The 22744-nt window shown below is 41.2% G+C and overlaps 3 protein-coding genes across 4 annotated transcripts in view; 1 reads left to right on the top strand and 2 right to left on the bottom strand.

Moving 5' to 3' along the window:
* The first annotated feature begins 227 nt into the window (after positions 1–227).
* Positions 228–9316, top strand: ssx2ipa (synovial sarcoma, X breakpoint 2 interacting protein a). 2 transcript variants are annotated; one of them, XR_013786437.1, is made up of 14 exons: positions 228–397; positions 1715–1846; positions 2478–2644; positions 4428–4628; positions 4784–4894; positions 5358–5493; positions 6486–6561; positions 6640–6820; positions 6898–7045; positions 7115–7251; positions 7367–7568; positions 7746–7863; positions 8008–8158; positions 8252–9107. XR_013786437.1 is itself a non-coding variant. In XM_079453009.1 (14 exons), the coding sequence occupies exons 2-14, from the start codon at positions 1801–1803 to the stop codon at positions 8361–8363; spliced, it is 1755 nt and encodes a 584-aa protein (XP_079309135.1). In that variant the 5' UTR covers positions 228–397; positions 1715–1800; the 3' UTR covers positions 8364–9316. The 2 variants fall into 2 exon arrangements, 1 of the variants encoding a protein (XP_079309135.1); XM_079453009.1 differs by having other exon boundaries at positions 7367–7537; positions 8252–9316.
* An 822-nt stretch (positions 9317–10138) lies between these two features.
* tubb2 (tubulin, beta 2A class IIa) lies at positions 10139–14295 on the bottom strand. Its single transcript, XM_079452712.1, has 4 exons — positions 13605–14295; positions 12945–13053; positions 12306–12416; positions 10139–11558 (listed from the first exon to the last, which is right to left on the bottom strand). Exons 1-4 carry the CDS (start codon positions 13659–13661, stop codon positions 10483–10485), a joined length of 1353 nt encoding a protein of 450 aa, XP_079308838.1. The 5' UTR covers positions 13662–14295; the 3' UTR covers positions 10139–10482.
* A 2069-nt stretch (positions 14296–16364) lies between these two features.
* slc22a23 (solute carrier family 22 member 23) overlaps positions 16365–22744 on the bottom strand; it is a 39312-nt gene continuing 32932 nt past the window's right edge. Inside the window, exons 9-10 of the mRNA XM_079451579.1 lie at positions 21630–21753; positions 16365–20767 (exon numbers count right to left, since the gene is read on the bottom strand). Of these exons, the coding sequence (XP_079307705.1) occupies positions 19336–20767; positions 21630–21753 (1556 nt within the window). The 3' untranslated portion in view covers positions 16365–19335. The remainder of the gene's footprint in view (positions 20768–21629; positions 21754–22744) is intronic.

Below are 22744 nucleotides of genomic sequence, written 5' to 3'. Positions count from 1 at the left end.
GAGTTTCATTTTTCTTTAGACTTATTATTATTATGTTTATATGTATACCATTTGGTTTGTAACTCTGTGCATATATTTGTATGATATTTTTCTCTGTTGATGTGTTTATTATTGTCATATTTTAAACACGAGCGAAATCAACACCTGTTGCGTGTCGGGTCGGAGAGATGATTCAGCCAATGAGGTGGCCAGACGCTGGTTGCCTGACAACGGGCCGGCCAATGAACGTCTCGCTTGTTTATTTAGAAGGACGGGGGCGCGCTTCAAACCAGCGGAACGTCTCGAGCGCTTGAGGGCAGGTGAAGGAAACGCGACGGTGATCACGTTCATGAGTCGGATCGGTCTGATCTCGCGTCTGATCGGTCATGTGTTTGGATTCGTGTGTCCGTCTCTGAATGTAAGTCGACATGTGTGAGTCTGTGTGTTGATGTTAGCCGCTGTGCTAAAGTGACACTCGGGCTGTGTCTTTAAATCTAGTGTGCTGACTACATAGACGTCATGTCTGAAATCGACCGGAACGCTTTAACGCGTCTGTCATGTTGTCTACGTAGGCAGCTCACTAGATTTAAGACACGCCCACTACAAACCATTTATACACCTTAGTGCCGAAAAACGTTTGTTTATGCGAAATAATCACCTGTTGTTTAGTTTTATACTATTTAAAATATTGATGTTGCGGTGAATGCGGAGAAAGATCAGTTATATTATATCATTTACAGATTCAGATTGTTTTTTACATATTATATTTATAACATTTCAAACGTGACCCAAAGACACGTGATGTGAATTGATAATGGATTCCAGGATCAATATACTGGATTTAGTTTTTCAGTTGACATTCTTATCAATGACCTTTAATAATAAAACGCACGCTGCAGTTCATGGTATACTGTTTATTGCAGTTTTATTACAGTTTATATAGAAATGTATGTAAACCAACACAAAAAAGTTGTTTTGATTTGAGCCATAACAACAAAAACAAAATACAGCTCACGCAATGAAACATGAACATAAAAAAACATCACATTTTTTAAATCATCTCTATTTGCGAACAAACTTTTAATTTGAAATTATTCGTAAGTATGTCAGTGACCAATATTTGATCTCACCCCCTATTCCCGCCCATAGTCTTTTATTTTGCACACTATGGCAGTAAATGGGGAGTGAGATCTGAGACATTTTTCCAAATATCCTCATTTGTGTTTTGCAGAAAACATCATTTATACATGTTTGTTTCAATCTGAGCAGATTATTGCAGTATTACATTTTTGGGCGAACTATCCCTTTAAATTCTTATTATTCATTCTAATCAATGTATTTCTCCGACACAGTTTGATGGCCGCCACAGTCAACCAAGAGTTAAATAAGGACTTTTAATGAGGGATTTGCTGTCTTCACTGTATTAAAGGTTTAGATTATTGTGTGTGTGTGTTGCTGTGTAAGTGAGATTGATATCGTAATCTACTACATCACGTTTGACTGCACAAGAGATCTCAGAGAAGAGGACACGAGTATCATCGTAACTTCACATTATTACCGTCAGGTCTGTCTCCTGTTGCTCAGACTATATTCATAAAGATCTGCCTCTCATACGTGCACCTTAATCTCTATTAACGTCAGTCCACCCCCTCTGGTAATCCCACAGTAGTATTGCATGACTGTTAAATCCGGCCTTCTGCTGTATAATCCAGTGAGCCTGGCTGTTGTGTTTCAGGACGGGCGGCCCACCAGTGTCCTGTCTTTCAGCCGACCGCGTCTCCCGTGGATGACGGACACCTGAGCATCCCAATACTTGTTGACATGGGAGATTGGTGGACGCCAGCAATGATGCCAGATCCAGCTCACGGTGAGAAATGCACACGCAAGGTCAATTGAAACATTTGAAGGGGTCCGTTCATTAAACCTGCTCTAAAGGTAACTTCTTAGAGATAAAGTGTGTCATCTTACCGACCAGCGGTGTTTCCAGAACAAAGACTCGCTGGTAAACCACCATAGTACGATGTGTGTCGCACATCTGTTGGTTCAACGACATAGTTGATGACGTCCCACACAACTTTGCGACGCTGCTTTCGATTGATCGTTGGAACGATGGTTTTGGGAAACCCGTGTTGGAACGACGGAACTTGCATCCATAGTTGCCTAACCATGATTTTGGGAAAATAAATCATTGTTGTTGGGTTGGGCTGTATTTGGGAGTTTTGGGGAATTAATATCTTTGTTTACACTGAATCTGTTGTGGTTGGTGTGGTAAAAGTTACATTGAAGTTATTGTTTGTGTTGCAGTTTTTGTGGTTGTAACTAATGTTTGGTCCAAATCTCATGGATCATGACTAAACCTCAGCCTTGGGCTCTTGTCAGTACCATAATGTCTAGCAGCTGCACGACACGGCGTAAAGACCGCGTTAGAAGATTTAGGCGCTTCGGGTTTCAACAGGTTATAATAATGGGCTCTGCCCTGTCTTTTGTCCTCTGTGCAGATACCAAAGATCTTTCCAGTATTTCTGGGATAAGCATGTCTCCCTCCAGGCAGAACTCTCAGCCATCGCTGCACTCCACCATGGCCCTGCCCAAAACCTCTTACAGCGTGTTAAGCGCCTTCTGCACTGAAGACAACGTGTCGCAGTGTATCATCTACATTCATCAAGTGTGTAATGTCAAGGTTTGAAGGGGTGTAATGCATTTCTTGTCTTTGGTCTTTGGACGTTTCATGACGTGTTTTGGCAAACTATTCTATTGACTACACATTTGATGGGTGATTCTCACGAAATCTTGGGTTTACGGCAAATGTGATTTTGTTTTACAAGGGGTCATATGACACGCCTAAAACTAATATAATCGTTGGTGTTTGATGTAATGCACTGTGTGTACACGATTTAAGGTTAAAAACGCTGTATTTTGCACACATCGTGCATGTTTGTATCTCCTCTTTGCTCCGCCTCTCTGAAACACACAGATTTATTACTAAGCTCATCGCTCTGAAAAGCTAGGTGTCATATGATTGGCCAGATAACCAGTGTGTAGTGATTGGTCGAATACTGCAAGCGTGTGATAGAAAAATTACGCCTCTGACCATATTTGGAACATCAGGTTCCTCTTCAATTGTCCTGACAGATACGCCCACCTTATGAGCGTTTACATTATGGCGGTCTTAGTCAAATCATCCCACGAGCTGATGTAGATCTGTGTGGGTGCGTTTCAGGCAGGTCTGGGTGAGCATTCGCTTTTAGATAGAACGCATCTTTTTTTAACACTTTAATTATTGCGACTTTACGTGTCTAATACATGCATGGATAACTTATAACACCCAGAGATACAGAAAAACACGTATTCGTGCCATATGACCCCTTTATATACACCTGTACCAACAAAAACTATTTATATTAATTTGAAACAAGATAGGACATGTTTAAAGGCATTAATTTCAAAACATTTAACACAATTTTGACCAAACAAAATTACCGTAACCATTTAAAACTGTCAATCTTGAAGCATGTTTTGCTAAAAACAAGCGATGCCATGATGCCCAAGAACATTTTTATTGATCGTACATATAAAGAAATTAATGAATTATAGATTCATACAAAACATGTAAAATTATTGAAATGTGGAAAACTACGTATATCTGTAATTCGAAGGGAAAAGCCGTGTACACAGCGTGACGAGAGAATATTACTTTTTAACTAGAAAAATAGAAAGTTATATGGTTACTTATTAGCTGTTTAAAAGGTTCTAGTAGATGTTTTTGTATCTTTGTGTGTTTAAAAAGTCTTTTAAAAACGTCATGTCAATCTTGGACACTACTTTCTTCCACTATTTCTTTATTTTTATTATACATGAATATTCTGTCAATCATTTTCTTGGAATTTGAGAACGTATTTTTTGCACAATATTTTTATTTGACAACATGTGCACTAGGGATGAATCGGGACACGTTACGGTTATGAGAATACCTGCAGAAAAAGCTATAAAATACATACATAATTAATTCCTATGTCAAATTGATGTTTTATCACAATTATCTTTATTATGATCATTTTGTGAGTTGCCGAATTGTATGTTTTATAATTCAAATCTTTACTGCCATGTTTCAGTGGTTTCGTGAGAATCGCCCAGATGTTGGTGTAATAATCCGTATACAAGGCAAAATAAACGCCTTTATAGTTCATCAGTAAACTTCATCAGTGCACATTTCCTGATATTTATTCACGTAAGTTAGAACGGACTCTCCATGAAAAACCTTTCATCGATTCAGATTGAACCATCTATAAAGAAACCATTTCAATAGACATTTGGAAAGAAAGAATCTTTTGTTCCTACACACAGACGTGCATAAAGTACCTGATATTTATTTGTTTGAATGCCTTTCATCAGTCTGAGAATGGTTCGCTGTACCCGTACATGAATACGTCTGTGATGTTTGTGTTCAGGAGGTGTGTTCACTGGGCCTGTCTGGAGTCGGTCTGCAGAGTAATTCAGACGGTCTGAGCACCGTGCCGGTTCTGAATCTGCTGTATGAACTCCTTCAGCTGCAGAAGAGATCTCAGCGCGCCCTGCAAGAGCTGGAGATCCAGCAGCTGAAGAACAACAGTGACCTCGAACATCTGCAGCACACCAGCTCCAGAATCAAAGTACGACTGGCCTTTAATACATGACTCCAACTCTAGTTTACACGCAGTTACATACACATGTGAGGAATTCATTTGACATTTTGATTACCAGTACTGAACAGTCACCTTGGTAGTGAAATATTGTCATATGAGATGAGTTTTGCTGGGTGTCTCAGGATCAGTTGGAGCACACCAGGAGAGAGAACTCAGGTCTTCATGAGGGAGAGAGACAGCTGCAGCTGAAGATCAAGACCTTACAGAACTGCCTCAAGTCTGAGAAAGACGAAGTAAGTCCACACCATCATGTGACTTTATTATTTACTGCTGTGCTTCTGGTTTATAGCTTGAGCAAATGTCCTTAAAGGGATAGTTCACCCAAAAATACTTGCTCTCTAGTTGGTCCAAATCTGCATACATTTCTTATTTGGACAAATGCTTGTAACCAAACAGTCCCATTTGGACCCATTGCCTCCCATAGTAGGTAAAATGACAACAGAAGTCAAAAGGGCCCCAGAACTGTTAAAATAACACAACAGAAGTATGTTTTCCTACTAGGGTAGTCAATACGGTCCAAGAACTGTTTGGGTCCAAGCATTCGTCCAAATATATCTCCATGTTCATAAGAACAAAATTGAAAGGTGAGTAGATGATGACAGACTTTGAATTTTTGGGTAGACCGTCCCTTTAAGGGAATGGTTCATGCTAAAATGAAATAATATTATTCATTGTTTTACCTTCATGTGATTGCAGGTACAGAAACTGCAGAGCATCATCTCAAGCCGTGCCACGCAGTACAACCACGACACCAAAAGAAAAGAGAGAGAGTGTACCAAACTGAAGGAACGTCTTAACCAGCTGCTCATGGACAAGCGGGACAAGAAACTCAGTGAGCAGATGATCGATTTAATTCAAGATGATCTTTAAAGAATTTCCACATTCATGCAAAGCTAAACAGAAAAAGTCTTTACTGGAAAAGTTCAATGTTGAAGAATTAAAGGGTTTAAAGGAGAAGGTCACTTTAGAATGAAAAGTTCCCGATAATTCACTCACCCACATAAACACAAGCCGTCCGTGTGTTCAAATCTTCAGTCACAAACAATATTGAGGCTTTTGAGGAACGCTTTCCAGGGTTCCATATAATGGACTTAAACGGGGGGCTGTTGGTTAAGGTCCAAATTTCAGTTTCATCGCAGCTTCGACGGCTCAACATGACACCAGCCGATCAATAAGGGGGTTGTCTAGCCAAACCATCGGTCATTTTCAGAGAAAACCAAATTGTATATTCTTTTCAAACGTGCACCAAACGTTCAAACGTTTTACGTAATCGCATAGGAAAGGTCACGCGTTTTTACATTTGTTTGAACATTTATGTCTAAAAAGTATATGAGTATATGATAAGAGTTTGGTTCAAATAATTAATAGTTAATAATTTGTCATGTTATAACTGTGTAAGTTCGCTGTATCATTAAAGGTATTATGGCTTAAATTAAAACAAACCAACTGCAGTCTGGTTGACATTAATTGGAATGCACAATAAAAAAAACTCACCAAACTCTTCATATGATTTTTAAATTTCTTGGAAAATTACTGGTTTGGCTAGACAACCTCCTTATTCATCGGCTGGTGTCGTGTAGAGCCTTTTGAAGCTGCGATGAAACTGAAATTTGGACCCTAACCAACGGCCCACATGGAGAAGAACCCTGGAAAGCGTTCCTCAAAAGCCTCAATTTGTTTTCGACTGAAGAAATAAACACAAGGACGGCTTGTATGACACGTGGTTGAGGGAATTGTCATGAAGTGAACTACTCCTTTAAGCCAAATGGGTTGTGAACCTTATTCAAGAAAAACTCAACAGATTGTGATCTTTACTTGATTCAGCCATTGAAGTGTCCAACTATGTGGGGAGGTCCGATGGAAAGCGAGGCCTCTGGAAGACGGGCAAGATGGAGGCCAGGTGAACTCCCGTCGTCATGTTTCTAATGTTGCTGATGTTTATGAGAACGATGAGTGAACGTAACCTTGTGTGTGTTAGACACGAGGGAGAGATGTACAAGGCTCTCTTGAGTGATTACGAGAGCCGTCAAAGATCTCTGATGCTGGAAAACTCTGAGCTGAAGAAGGTGTTACAGCACATGAAGAAGGACATGATCTCGATTCTGAGTCCAAAAAAGATTCGTGTCAAAACCGAGACGACAGACGACAGCCTTGAACAGGTCTACAATCAGATAATACTTGATTTACAGTACGTTACACAAACGTACCGCATTGAACGACTGATGTTTTATGTCAGGTGGGCTCTGAGGGCGAAGAGGAGGCCGCTGACTCCAGCAGAGAGACGCTAGAGCAGTCGTGCGAGCAGGCGAGAGAACAGCTCACCAACAGCATCCGCCTGCAGTGGAGGAAACTCAAGAACCACATGGAGAGACTCGACAGCCAAGGTAGAACACGCCGGTGTCCGAGTTCATATGAACAAGAGTAGTTTCTGATCACATCTCTGCATGTGTCAGCGTCTCTGGTGGCGTGTCAGGAGCGTGACGGCGAGGATCAGATCTCCAGGCGAGAACACGAGGACGAGATTCAGCGTATGAGGCTGGAGGTGCAGCAGTGTAAAGATTTCATTCACATGCAGCAGGAGCTCCTGCAGGTATACACAAGTCTGCACATTTAATGGGAAAGAACGCGTTTGAAAGTGTTTGTGTGTTGTCGTGCCGTGTGTTCACATTTGATGCTTATTGTCAGTGGTACGTGTTGGTTCACAGCAGCTAAGCTCGCCGTGTGATGATGAGACGGCCGCTCTGCTGAACGACTGCTACACGCTGGAAGAGAAAGAGCGACTGAAGGAGGAATGGACACTCTTCAACGAGCAGAAGAAGAACTTTGAGAAGGAGAGGAAGAACTTCACTGAAGCTGCTATTCGTCTGGGCCATGAGGTGCTAAAGAGACCAACATTATTAGTTCTGTGTGAGCCACCGTAGTGCTTCAGAAGGGGAGGGAGGGAGGGCTGGAGAGAGCCGTTGGTTGCAATTCGCAACCTCACCACTTGATGCCACTAAAATCCTCACATTCCATACACTATGAAATATTGTTACACCCCTACAAAAAACATAAATAACATGTTTATTGCCTCTGTGTGTTTAGAGGAAAGCTTTCGAGGATGACCGAGCTGGATGGCTGAAGACTCAGTTTTTGAACATGACTCCATTTGTAGATCGTAAGAGACCAGCATTGCCTGAAACCGAATGTGCCTTATCAGCCAGTGAGTAGACAATACAAAACCTTTACCGTGGAGGTCGACTAGAAATATTTGTAAACATTAAAATGCCAGTAGTCCTCTATTGCACTGGTTCTTTTTTCAAAATGCTCTTGTAAGTGGACACGTCAATCTGTATTTCATCGGCAGGTATAGAACCCGAAGCCAAAATCCAGTCCACTCCACCCCTGCTGACAAAGTCCAAGTCGTACACGGCATTCTCCACCCCCAAAGCTGCCCCGGTGAAGATGCCCTCCACTGCTGACCTCTACCGCTCACTGCGTCTCATTCCAGACAGCAGGTACTGCCACGTGTGATTCACCCAGAAACAAAAATCTGTCTTTTTATGCATTTGTGTAACATGGATTTACCACATTTAAACGTTAATACACAGAGGACACAGCAGACGTCAGAGCGGTGAGACGGGGAGCAAGTCACGGCTGCGGAACGGCTCTGCGGACTCCAGTGTCTTCTCATTGGTTCGAGATGACAACAGCCCCATCTAAAGGTACTTCAGTGTTACAGTTCTGAGCCCACAAGACACACTCCATGTGTTCAGTGCAGTGTCTTCCTGCCATCGCCATCCCAGGATGACCAACAGCGGCTCCTTCACCTCCTGATGTGAAAAGCGTATTATGATAAACTGGACCGAATGAACCGGATGGTGTGATTAGTTGAGTAAGATTCATCTTGGAGACAATCCATTGCTCGCTCTTTTGCATTTGTCTTCGGTGATCTCCACTGAAGTTGCAGATGCCAATGTGTGTATAATAGTGATACGAATAACATATGTATATACAGTGCATCTGATTAAGCACTTTTAAGAGCAATGTAGTTTTTGAACACTAATATCATTTGAAATGTTGCTTACTATTGCCATTTATACATCATTCAAAGTCTTGGGAGAGTTTTGTATTTTTAATATGATCTATGATAATATGATTGTGAGTTAAGGTACTGTACTGTGTTAATTGTCTGATGTTTTTGTGATGTACTCACAATAGGTTGTGGGTTTCATTTTGTATTTGTTTGTTCACTTGAATGTTAAATATTTGTTTGCACAAATCATGAATGTGTAGAACTTGAAAATATTTTTGAAGCTGCAGTTTACAGACACCGTTCTCCAAATGAATGCAATAAAGTTTGAAAGATTTGAAAATGATCTTTTTTGTTAAACTGTTTACCATTAAAACACCTGATGTTATACATTAAAAAAAAAGGTTTAACTAAAACTGCCTACTTCCATACTATATACTAGGAGAAATCCAGTGTGAATCATGAATAGTATGTCTGAAAACTTTAGCATGCCCAAACTTTATGCGAGGATTAGCTGGATGATGGTCTACTGTTTCCACCTAGATTTATGAGTGTGCATTGAATGGACCTCAAAGAAGCCACGTTCCTGTTAAATGAATAAAAAAATTTTGGTTTTTCTTATTAAATTATGCTTTTAACACCTACGTACACTTTTTTTCATGGCTTGCGTTATAAGTGAAAGTGCACATTGGTCACATGACAATGATAACATGGTGGATGCAAGTATGTCCAAATTGTATACCTAATTCTCCCTCACATATTACATGGAACATACTATTTAAACAGCCGATAAGTAGGTACATCATTAAAACAATCCTACAGTCACAGTATGCGATTTCGGATGCAGCAAGTGTGTATTGCATGTTGTTTAAGAGTGAATAGAAATGGAAGAGAGCATAAAGCCATTTAGGATTGTGCATTTGATCATTATTTTCATGCAAATCGCACACTTATGCACTTTTCTACTCCATTGAGACCGTGAGTCTCGTGCGTTCACATTGAAAATGCTCAATAAAGAGGTGCACTTTAAGTACCGTAAATATGAAGTGTGGAACTGTGCAATGTTCTCCTGCGCAGTGATTACTCCTCAATCTGATGGCGACTGAAGTCAAGCGGGTGGAACATTAATCATTGTGTTTTGAGATTGACCTCCAAAATGTATTCACTAGATGGTTGGGTGCGTAGTCTATAGCATGTCATTTGGGACACAACTTCAATCTTAAGACTAGTTAGTGGTAATCAAACTTGGATTGCTGTCCTCGAAGGCGGCTGGACAAAAGTAGAAACTTTTGGGAAGAAAGTTGCAATGGTAATTCTATCATAGCAGTACAAAAGAAAACTCGAGCAAAAAGCCTTTTGAAATAAAAAGAAAGTGTAGGGTGGGGCTTGATTTTGGCTTTGTTTGATTGAATTGTTCAAAGTTGGACGGCCCTGTAAAGTTCTGCTCTAGGACAGATACGTGTACAAATAAATAATACCGGATTTATTATCCCATACTCAAATTGAAAAGACACTGCAATGAATTTGTGTATTATTGTAATTTATTCCACATGGCAACTGCGATTGAAACAAACATGTTACAAAACATTTTTTTGGAATGCCCCATTCCCACAACCCCAACTCACAATGAAGCTGTTGATGAACTGATGGTGCGCCCGCATCTCCTCCAGCCAGGACTGTAAGGGACAGCACCTTTTGAATTATGAAGAAGCAGTGTTGTTCACATTGCTATTGCATTAGCATTAATACTACAAGCCATGGATTTCAAAATAAAATGTGATCAACTGTGCAGCTTTTTAGAGAACTCTCTTAATGGCGAGCAACATCCTCCTCATCTTCAAGATCGTCCTCTTCATATTCTCCGATCTCATCAACGGTCGCATCTTGATACTGCTGGTACTCGGAGACCAGGTCGTTCATATTGCTCTCGGCTTCTGTGAACTCCATTTCATCCATTCCCTCTCCGGTGTACCAATGCAGGAAAGCCTTGCGTCTGAACATGGCTGTGAACTGCTCGGAGATCCTACGGAACAGCTCCTGAATGGCCGTGCTGTTGCCGATGAACGTGGCACACATTTTGAGACCACGAGGTGGGATGTCGCAAACTGCAGTCTTGACGTTGTTCGGGATCCATTCCACGAAGTAGCTGCTGTTCTTGTTCTGAACGCTGAGCATCTGCTCATCCACCTCTTTCATGGACATGCGTCCACGGAAGATGGCCGCCACAGTGAGGTAGCGGCCGTGGCGCGGGTCACAGGCTGCCATCATGTTCTTGGCGTCGAACATCTGTTGGGTTAGCTCCGGGACTGAGAGGGCACGGTACTGCTGGCTTCCACGGCTTGTCAGCGGGGCGAAGCCAGGCATAAAGAAGTGGAGGCGAGGGAAGGGCACCATGTTGACGGCCAACTTGCGGAGATCAGCGTTCAGTTGACCCGGGAATCGCAGGCAGGTGGTGACCCCGCTCATGGTCACAGAGACGAGGTGGTTCAGGTCACCGTAAGTAGGAGTGGTGAGTTTGAGCGTGCGGAAGCAGATGTCGTAGAGCGCTTCGTTGTCGATGCAGAACGTCTCGTCGGTGTTTTCCACTAGTTGATGCACGGATAGCGTAGCGTTGTAAGGCTCCACCACTGTGTCAGACACCTTTGGGGAAGGCATGACGCTGAAGGTGTTCATGATGCGGTCGGGGTACTCCTCTCGGATCTTACTGATGAGTAGGGTACCCATGCCGGATCCGGTGCCGCCACCCAGGGAGTGTGTGAGCTGGAAACCCTGCAGGCAGTCGCAGTTTTCCGACTCTTTGCGTACAACATCCAACACAGAGTCCACCAGCTCTGCCCCTTCTGTGTAGTGGCCTTTAGCCCAGTTGTTTCCGGCTCCGCTTTGACCTGAAAGAAGACCCAGTTTTACACACACACACAGCTTCATAAAACACCACAAAATTGTGGCATTTACATTCCTTTGTGCAACAAAAGTATTTTGCTGAATGTCCAGACTAAGCTTTTATCGAGTTGGAACATATTACAAGAGTTGTTTAGTGTGTCGAAGCTCAAATTTTAGTGCTTTGGTCTCGATTTCCATTTTATTTCATAAAAAGGGCACTCTAGACAATCTTCAAAATATTTCCTTTTGTAATCCATGGAAGAAAGTCTACTTGAATTTTGCAGAAATGTAAATGCAAACATTTGTATATATATAGAAGTTGTTTGGTGATATAAAGAAGCTGTGAAAAATTCTCAGTTACAATCCAGCTTTAGCTTCTCGCATGCATCAAGTTTAGCCGAGTCACCTTCCTGTGACAGACTGCGCAAGCCCACTCTAAAAACAAATGGTGCTATATGGCACTAAAAGAGGTTTTTCTTGGCTCGTAATCATAGGGGAACCATTATTTAATATATTGAACCATATTTTGGTTCTTTGGGTGCTATGAACCGCTGAAGCACCAAGATATGGTTTTATATAGCACTTAAAGTGGATGATTACGAGCCAAGCACCACTTTTAATGCTATATATTAAGAGTGTAAAAGCCTTACTAAATACATCTATAACAAATCTTATCCAAGGTTTTCTTTAAATGACAAAGGTGTACAGAATTAATGTCTACTGCGCATCATATATGGGATTCAAAAACACACCAAATACAAAGTTATCAGGCCTGAAGATTTGTCCGAATGGGCCCGAACGCACGGAGTCCATGGTGCCAGGTTCCAGATCCACCAGGATTGCTCGAGGGACATATTTGCCTCCTGTGAAACAAATGACACGGGAGTGATGAATACACAATGCATTCGAATAACCATTTTTATCAATCCAACATACTATGAATTAGAATACAGTGTGCGTGTCCTGTAATTCGAACTAAATGCAGACGATCCATTACGATAGACTTTAACTGAACGATTGCAGCGTTACGTTCCAAAAATCTCCATTTCTTTTTATGTCGTCATCGTTCAGGTTAATAACTGATGAATGCTCTCGTCTAAATCGCATCAGAAGAACGTGACTAATGTCGGTCAAACCGTGGACGGATAAGTGCGTAGCGATTACCATTTCGGTGTCCGAGTATCACCCAAATGAAATCAATAATGTATAAGCGGAGGGTGAGACCAGCGTTTGAAAGAGCCAATAGCTGACAGCTGCAGAAATAGGTCTGTTGTCAGGGGACTAGAGCTGGCAGAACCGCAAAGCACAACTACTGATGATGTAGTGAAAATCGGACCGTATTCGGCACACACCCACATCCAATCGGCTGTTACACAGATTATGATGCTTACCAGAGGCCTCATTGTAATAAACGTTTATCCTCTCCAGCTGCAGGTCACTGTCACCTTGATAACTGCCAGTGGGGTCGATGCCATGTTCATCACTGATCACCTCCCAAAACTGAAACAGATGAACATAATGTGATGAAGTACCGCAGTGGTGATGTAACAGGTGCAGCCACCCCACCCCACCCCACCCCAAAAAAGATCAAATCTGCATACAGTTCATACAATAAAACTACTTTATGTGCGTTTATTTCATACCTAAAGAAGTTAAAAACAACACAACACGACACCAGAAAACGCGAGATCATCGTTTTAATCAAACACAAAACGCGAACATCGTAAAATCGCGAGAGATCAACGCAGTGAACTAAACTCGAACAAAAACGCAATAAAAGAAACGGAAGTTAGAAATTGAGTTCGGTTATCGCGGATCTGAAGGCCCGAAACACTGCGTAAGCTGCGTAATGGCGCATTGATGAATTCAGCCACTGCAGACACCCACCACACCCACAAACACCGCGCGTGCGACATAAAACACGCTCGCGTGTGCACGGCATCCAGCGACGCGTCGCGCAACCTTACTTTTTCGCATCATTTTTTCTCCTTTATTATAAGGCCCGCGTCGTGTTATTAGCAGCAGTGCGTGAGGCGGGGTCGAATCCTTACCTTGGCACCGATCTGGTTACCGCACTGTCCGGCCTGAAGGTGGACGATTTCCCTCATTGTGCTGCTAATGACGAAGGATGCTAAGCGTGTGTGTGATCGCGACGGCTTCTGCTCCGACTATCAGCGTGATAACAACAGTCAGCTGTATATGGACCTCGCTGGGTGTCTTCTGACTCCGCGTCAGCCAATGAGAAGCGGCGGGTTTGATGCAGTGATGGTGCAGAGTCACGTGTTCTCCCGTCACTCCCAAGACGCCATCATGAGTTCCCAACGGATGAATCAGCATTTATATAACGCGAAAATGAAAAAGGCGAACCGCGCTTGTCGCGGTATAACGTTGAATTATTGTTTATAATACCGCACAGGCGCCATTTTGTTTCCCCGCTCGAAAGAAACGCGTTTTGATACCCTGTCACGTGTGTCCAGCAGAGGTCAGTGTTGACTCGTTTAGCGTTACGTCACGCGCAGTATTTCCCCTCACATGTTTGAATCCACTAAAGTCGCGTAAGCGTGAAATTATACAGTTTAGCGTGAAATGATGCCGTTTAACGTGTTTTTTAGAACAAGTCTGACGTTGGGACGGAATTGTTTAGGAGGTCTAGATGTTAGGAAACGATTGTTATTTTCTGAGTGGACCGTGTCACGACAGACGCAGATTATTACGCTAAATCTCTCACGCGCACTTCTTTGGACCGTTTTTTGGTTCTGCTGAGGATTTTTTAAAGAACATCTTTGAATCAGTATGGTAAGATAATAGTTTGAAAAGGTTGTGGGGACTCTATATGAAAATATATGAAGAGTCTGGTTCCAAAATGATTATTTTATAGTATTTGGACTACACATTATATAACATATTAGAGTTATCTCATTTAGGAACCAAACTCTTAATATGTAAAATGTATGGTTTCCACAGATATACCAATATATCTCGAATGCTTGTTCATTTATGCAACGTATACTTCGAAATGGCCGTTTTTATATATGTCACAAATACACGAGCCTCCTATATATAGCTATAGAACACTGGTGGTATATGGGTAAAGCATGATTAGCATTACCATTAGAGTGATTAGTGTTTCATTAAGTTGGCCTTTCTTTCGTAATGAATGGTTTCCATTAAAATAGCATTATGAACTAGCTTAGCCTTTTCTATTATAACCATCACAGCATTGTTTTTAAGGCATTATTCTAATTGCTTGATTTAATGGCGTTCTATTGATTCCCATCTGCCAGATAACATCCCACCCATAGAATTCATCCATATAAGACACCATTATAGTTTCCATGAAAACCAATACAATTCCCATTAAATCCATATTTTATTCTCGTGTTTTTGGCAAGGATGTGTTCGATGTGACGAAACGGGTACAAACCAAGTCAATTTTATTTATATAGCGCTTTTATCATTTTCTTTGTACAAAGCAGCTGTAAAAATAAGCAATACTACCCAACAAATAGACAAGGGGGGTCTCTTCGTGTAACACATGCCCTTTAATGAGGAATGGTCCGGTTTGGATGTGACAATTCACCCAAAAATAACATTCTGTCATCATTTACTCTTGTCATGTCAAACCTGCATGACTTGAAATGTTGTCCCCATTCACTTGCATTGGTTGTGTGTTCATATAATAGAGGTGAATGGGGTCCAGTGCTGTTCGCTTACCAAGTTCCTTCAAAATATCTTCTTTTGTGTTCTGCGGCAGAAAGTCGTACAGGTTTGAAATGACATCATTTTCATTTTTAGGTGAACCATCACTTTAACCCTAACAAGCCGTTGACATCTGTGCTGTGGCGTCAATGGTTCATATGCTTTACTACAGGTAAACAAATGCATTTTTCCATAAGAATGTTGACATTTGCATGGAATTGCCCTTGTAAAAGCAGTATCACACTCGGTGCTGTTTTGCCCTGTATGCACCTTAGGCACTTGTTGACATGTCACCATGTTGTTTCTACAGTAGCTCTAAGCGGACAAAACACGTTTCGTGTAAGCATTAAGCATTATCTCCTTCGGCAAAGAAGACAAAACGTGACGACGTCTTAATCCTCTTTCAGCCTCCGTAGTGCAGTGAAAGGGAGGGGTGGAGTGAGCAGTTGATGGCTATTCACAACCTCACTGATAAAAATAACACATAGTCCTTTAACACGAGTTTATGCGCCATTTACTAACATGATGTATTGATATCAAGATTTCACAAGTTCGCTCTGCATATAATACGACAGATGGGGGATGGATATTATGCGTATTTGGCGTGCAAATGGATCGCTCGGATCGCCCGCCCCTTGGTCCGGTGATTCAGGTCCTTGCCCGGTTATGAGATGGTAAAAATATGCTGATGGTGAGGCGTTGGGGTGAAAATGTAGAGGCGGTCTTGTCTATTTGTAGGGGTTTTCTCCAGTGCTAAAAGATGATTAGCAAGCCAGCCGGGATAGTTATCCGCACGTGCGCCTCCCGAACTTTAATAAAACATAACTAGAAAGTATGAAATCATATCCTCATTGTAAAAAAATTACAATAGCAGTGGTCAGATTAATTTCCATTGGCAATGAGGACAATAACTTCCACGATTCCACACATAACCACACCTGAGTGATTTTGTTTAGTGACCTCTAGCAGCCAAAATGACATATTGTGCACCTTGTACTTATGAATAATCTGTACATTACAGTAAAAAGAGAAGCCTCAGAGGCCGTTTATATGATGCCGTTCTTGAACATTGTATTCGATCAGCCAAAAGACAAATGACACGAACGCATCCATCAGTAATCAATAAATAGATTTTATTCAATAAAGTATATTACGACACATACGGGTTTATATACAAGAGCATTATTCATGTTAAAAAATGTAGATGAAACCCACACGACTAGTCTTTGACATTCACTCTCGTGTCAGGACTCTTGAAGCATTCATTCTGACGTGAATACTCGTGTCAAATACCCTTTTCAAGTACACGAGTTATACTCCGTCACAAACCACTTGCATTTGAAATTGTTTGTGTTGGACGACTAACATGGCGTTTCCCGTTCGCTCCAAAACTGACCTGACCCTAAATTTGGCATTACCACAGTTTTTATAACCTCAAGGCCCCTATACTTTACAGTAGTAGCTTTGAAATATGTCAATGTGATGTGGTTCAGGCAAAAAAAGAGATAATGTGTGGCCAGCACAGTAGCAAAACACTAAACACTGTTTCCTCCCACTGCAGTCATCTATGGCATGCTAAAATAACACTCGACCAGCATGCTTGTGATGCCGTGTACCAAAATCCAGAAAACATTGTGCTTATTAGGATGAGAATCTAGGATCGATGTGTTGGTGGCGGTGGTACTGAGATTTATGTAATGAATGTTGGCTACAGAAGGGTTCATACATCATTGCTATCTCGCACTAAATCTGAACAGGCTCTACATGGTTCAGTGTATAATCCAGGAAAGAATGTTGTTTGATGTAATTGACATTCGAAAGCTCCTGTTGTCGTGTCAAATTATGAGCCGAGACTTTAACAGAATGGGTTGATTTGAAATGTTTGCTCAATAGGGGAGAGAAGGGAAACATAGTGGTATAAATGCAAATGCTTCTTGTCACGCAAGTTTCATTATGGTGTTCAGAACATTTGAGACAAGAAATCAGATCATATAAACATGTTTATAGATAGCGACTGGAATAACAACACATGGCTGAAGCATTTGAAGGTAACTGTTGCGCTCTCTGCGGTTATTTACTGCCAAAGCAACACACGAGCATAGACTGTTTCTTGACTGATCTCTCTTTACAAACTCTAGTCTTGTTTTTGATATCAGTACAGGAATGACCAATAACCAAGATATTCAATTGAATGACTAAATTTGGAATGGCAGAATTTTTCAAACTTGCTTCAAAATGTTATTATTGGAGACTTGCCTATACTGTATGAGGCTATACACAATCAAAGCAGGCCAAACCAGTCGCCTGTGTACACGACAGTCAAGTGCTGTGATTCCTTTTAGGATTCCTCTGTGGAGTCCTTTTGACCTGAAAAACTAGTAAATCAATGACTCATGTCTACGTATCAAATGAACAAGTCATTTTAAATAGCATTATGGAAGTAGCAAATGGTAAAAGAAGCAAACAAATAGATTAAAGGCTGAGATGTTTTTGATAAAACAGAAGATTCCTCTGTCCTTGGAATAATTTTGGTTAAAAACCTTCTGCATGCTCTGTGCCAATAATACATTTTCCTCTTGCAATACTAATTGATTATTGAAAAAGATATTAAGATGAAATGTTAAAAAATATTCAAAACCATTGGAAAAAATCGTACATTTGTTGGCTATCGAGTGCAGGTACTGATTCTTATTGCCATATGTGATAATGCATTTTCCCTTGGTTTTGCAATGTTCAAAACTTGCTGTCATCAAACTTAAAAGCATATTCACCTGCTGCTATAAAACATTTTAGTGGTAAAATTACATCGAGCACCTTGTGTTCAAAGTCAAAACATTTTGCCAATTAAAACTATGAATACTTGTTAAGTTTGATTGATGGACAACAACGACAAAAAAGTAAACCCCATAACAACAACAAAAAAATAGAGTCAAATATTATAAATACGTTATTGCTGCGGGTAAACCGTCTGACAAATAAAATCACAACTGTACTACCTTCTGAAATTGATATTTGTTCTCAATCATTTTTTTAAATGTTGTTTTAGACATTCACATGCTTTGTTGTCATTGTGAAAGATAAAGTGCCACATACTGTACATTCACACAGATATGCTAACAAAGGCCCAAAGTAACGGGCTCACACTAATTAATAGTGACAAAATATCATTTTCTTTTTCCTCTTTTTTATGTAAAGCTCCACATCAGTACCACAACAGCATATATTACAAAATTTCACCAACGTTTTCACATTCACAATTAATCCGTTGCATACACTTGATTTAGCATGTTGTGGGTCACTTACAAAATAGTTTGTTTTCTACTGTATTCCTCAAAATTACTTCGATTAGCTTTATAAAAACAAATCGAGTATTCCAGTTTCACTGCAGCATCTCATTTAAAACAGGTTTAGAAATACATCAGATGTTTTTACCTATAAGTTTTAACACGGAAGTGTTTATTTGACACCTAATTTTGAAAAGGTTTTTGCCTTTCATGGCACACAGTCAAGCATCAAATGTACAGTGTTGGGCTACGGAGTAATTCCCTTTTAGGCATATAAAGTATCTCCTTATCTTTATTAAAGTGATATTTCTTGGCAAACCCTTTATTGTGTATTTTCAAGTAGCTAGATTACTGGACTTCACAGATGCAAAAAATACTCAGTGCTGTTCATATCTGACTACCCTTGATGGTTAACTGTTCATAGTTACTGCCAAGTCTATAGACTTGAAAGCAGTCAGACTGTTGGGATTTCCAGTGTCACTCCAGTGAAAACTTGTATATGGTAGTCTTAGTGTTTTTAATAATAGAAGCTCAATGATAACACATGATAACACTGCCCAAAAAGCAAATACCGGCACCGCTGGACACAAAGTCACGGATGCTTTGAGCATTGACCTGCTTATGGTTCATCCCTTTTCGTCAAATCATTTATATACCTTCACCTTATTTAGCTTTTCCTTGATCATGGCTCCTGGAAAGCAAAGGTACTTTGACACTTGAAATGACCAGCACGAGTCCTCCAAGTTACGAGAACTGCTTTTTCAAATAAGGCTGCCTACCACCTTAATGAATGGGTCTGTCATGAAGATGACACTTCATTGGCAGTAGTGCTGGTTCCTGTGGTAGTCAAGTCCAAAGTTGAAGGTACACCTGAGTCAATCGGTGAGGAAGCGGTTAAGCTCATGATCATGGGAATGCCAGATTCTGTAACAGAATCTGTGCTAATAGCATGAGCTGAGCTCGAGTCTGCTGTGGCAAGGAGAGGTGCACCATCATTTATGGTCGCTGAAGACTCAAGGGCAGCTGGTGAAGAAGGGCCAGATTCTATGGAGTCCATAGCAGAGGGAGAAACAGAGGGTAGTAATGGAATACCAGAATCTATCGGTGAGGAGAGGGATTCAGCTGGGATGTGGTGAACTTGACTTGACGGGTCAGACTGGGAATCTAATGACAGTTCTGTTGGGGAATACGCTGGAATTTCATTGACTAGCTGAACAGGAGAGTCTGTTGAGGAAGGTTGTGTGGGCGATTGACCGGAGGACAGGGGGAATGCATCAGTCACATTTGTGTTGCACAGAGGAATGGTGTCATTTATCGGGGTATCTGAAGAGTCGACTGTAAGTTGGACGTGAGAGTCACTGACCAAAGGCGGCAATGGAGAGTCAAGAAGCAGACCTGAAGAGTCCATCTCAGCTTGGAAATTGCTATCATTGGCAACTGGCACAGAAGGTTGCGCAATAGGAGGAATAACTAAATCTAGAAATGCCGGAGGTAGAACCTCAGTCGATGAGGCTAAGACGTTAGCAGTCAAAGCAGTTGGGGCTAGGGAATCTAAGACTGGATCAGTGATCAAACAAGTGTCCACAGTAGAAGGCAAAACATCTAAGATAACATCAGGGGGAGATTCCACTTTAGATGCTCGAAGAGAACCGATATTAACTGGGGTAGATGTGTTTGGAATACAGCCGAGGAGTGGTTCCTCCATAGATGGAACAGAGGACACAAGCGTGATGACAGATGTGGGATACTTGTCAATGGTTTGGACTATTTCATCTTGCTCTTGGGTAGATTTCAATGTCCTCATAGTCATGAATTGTACCGAACCAGGTGCTTGATGGACAGGGACGTCAAGGAGTGTTGGGAGGTCGACGGCCGATGAGGCTGTAGAATCCATAGTGGAAATAGCAGTTGCTGCTGCTTCATGAAGAGGTGTGTCTCCAACCCTCACGTACTCGCGGCTCTCAGACTTGGTCAGAAGAGTGCGCTGCTCTCCTGGCTTGCGAGGTAGCAGAAGCGGTTGTCGGGTGTAATTTTCACCGTCAGCCAACGTCTCCGGTAGTGGGCGATTTTGAGTCTCTGGCAGCAGCAGGATGCAGATGATGCAGATAAGAGTGCAGCAGGCGAAAATGACGTGATGTAGAAAATAGCCTTTCTGGTTGTGAAGCTCCATGATGGGTGCTGTTAGCATGCCAAAACCAGCACTGGCCAGGACCAGACCTAGACCTCCACCCCTGTTGAGCATACAAGAGATACAAGGTTAGCGACGCAAAGCAACCATTTAGAACAAATGCCTTAGTCAATTTACCCATGAGCAGGAGCCAAAACTATGTATTCCTTCAAAACCAAACACTCGTAATCGACACACAAGGTCAGGAAATGTGCTGCGCAGTTTGTGTTTTAAAGATTTTGTAGGTATATCGGAATTACTTGTGCAATTTAAGATTCTACCATCAGAATTTGACCCAACATACATGTTGGGGGAAATTTATGTCCTTATGATGACAGAATCTAAAGCCTTATTCGGACGGGATTAGTTTTACGTGGGGTCAAATGATTTTCCCCTGTCGTCATGTGCGTATGACGTTGCTGTATATCATCACGTGCGCAAACATATATAGAAGTAAGAGATCATGTAAATAAGTCAAGCAACCGGTTGTGAGAATGAACCCCGATGCTTTACATTACCCCCTTTATTACACAGCTACTTCCCTTACAAGTAAGGTATTAAATATGAAATATTATTACCTCATTTGTAACAAATGCAAATCTTCTGCGAGGAAAACCCGTAAGGTAATACAACTTAGCTGTACAGTATATACATATATATATATATATATATATTTAGGTCTGGCTAAATTTTTTATTATAATCTTTATTTTACCTAAAGCTACAAAAAAGTGTTGGTGCCTCTTCTTCACATAAAAGACAACCGCGGAAAAACAACATTTATTTTAGACACGAAAAGACAACATTTACGTGCATATTTGCAGCTATTCGCACTGAATTAGTATTACCTGAGGTAGTAATTCCAGACCTTTTTACTATCTCTAAGCCTGATTGTTGTTTTTTAATCTTCCATGTTTAATTACTCACCTAATAACAGTAGGGGTAATTTCAGCACAAAAAAAGATGCTGAGGTTGCTGACAGCGTGGGAGGAGAACATGCCAATGATGGAGAAAGCCACTGAAAAATTGGACTTCAGTGTATCAGAGGGATCTGTGGCAAGTGATGGAGAAACAGACCAAGAATCACAATCATTTTTCAAGTCAAGGAATAGATATGCATGTACATTGACGAAACTTCTCTACAAACCGTTTACTCAAGTGTCCCAAAACCTTTGACCAGTACATAACCTTAACTATCACAAATACCAGTGGCCGACTGCCCCTCAAATCCTAACTAGAACTGGTTACTTCTTAAATATACCATTTAACACAGCAGCAAATAAGACGGTCAGTAATTCAAAATATACAGAAATACAGAGTTGGGGAAATACATTCTCTATTCTCGTTGACCACTAAGTACTTGAAAGTGTCATCATGATACATGTGCCTTCCCAACTGAGATCGTCTGAAGCATGTGAAGGCAGCATTAGATTACAGAAGAAATCCCTTAGCCACATCTAGAGATTTGAGGGTGGGCTCTTTTGCTTAGAGTCCCACTTACACACTGTCTATATTGATTCAATATAAATCTATAATCGAATAATGTTTTGTCCATAAAGGCAAAAAACTCTTTTAAGGGAACGCTAATGTTCGCACCCAAGATCATTGTAATTCCAGCAGGCCCACGGCCTGAGGAAACGACATGAACTCTTCAACTGACTGCACTCTTTGTTCTTGGCATTGACAGCAGGATAGATTCCTGCCTCTGTGAACACTAGAGAGAACACAGCCAAGCCTTGAGTAGGAAAGAAGGGCACATGCAAGTTGAGACAGGCAGGAAGACCACAGCTGGCCCTCATGGGGTCACTTTCATTACAATCTCTAGATGTTCCAAAGAGAAAGAAAAGTATTTTAAAATGAAATTGTAAGACGATGGGATTTAACCTTTGGCTGCGATTTACCCTTTGATTTGTGTTTGGTGTGTGGTCTCCCTTAAAACTTAATATTTTGTCCTGAGCGGGCACGTTGTTACATGTTTCTAGTTTCAAATAATAATTCTGCTTCCGCTGAAAGCGAAAAACTGTGACGAAGGAACAAAATAC

Source organism: Barbatula barbatula (assembly GCF_947034865.1).
Source record: "Barbatula barbatula genome assembly, chromosome: 3".
Classification (NCBI taxonomy): domain Eukaryota; kingdom Metazoa; phylum Chordata; class Actinopteri; order Cypriniformes; family Nemacheilidae; genus Barbatula; species Barbatula barbatula.
This window is presented reverse-complemented; position numbering and strand designations above follow the sequence as displayed.

Bases quoted from the DNA above. Each gene is read 5' to 3' on its own strand.
- ssx2ipa (XM_079453009.1), top strand. From the start codon at position 1,801: ATGGGAGATTGGTGGACGCCAGCAATGATGCCAGATCCAGCTCACG. The intron at 5,494-6,485 runs GTGAGCAGATGA...TACTTGATTCAG, and splicing joins CAAGCGGGACAAGAAACTCA to CCATTGAAGTGTCCAACTAT. The intron at 7,252-7,366 runs GTATACACAAGT...GTTGGTTCACAG, and splicing joins TGCAGCAGGAGCTCCTGCAG to CAGCTAAGCTCGCCGTGTGA.
- tubb2 (XM_079452712.1), bottom strand. From the start codon at position 13,661: ATGAGGGAAATCGTCCACCTTCAGGCCGGACAGTGCGGTAACCAGATC. The intron at 13,054-13,604 runs GTAAGGATTCGA...CATCTGTTTCAG, and splicing joins GTAACCAGATCGGTGCCAAG to TTTTGGGAGGTGATCAGTGA. The intron at 12,417-12,944 runs GTAAGCATCATA...TTTGTTTCACAG, and splicing joins TTATTACAATGAGGCCTCTG to GAGGCAAATATGTCCCTCGA.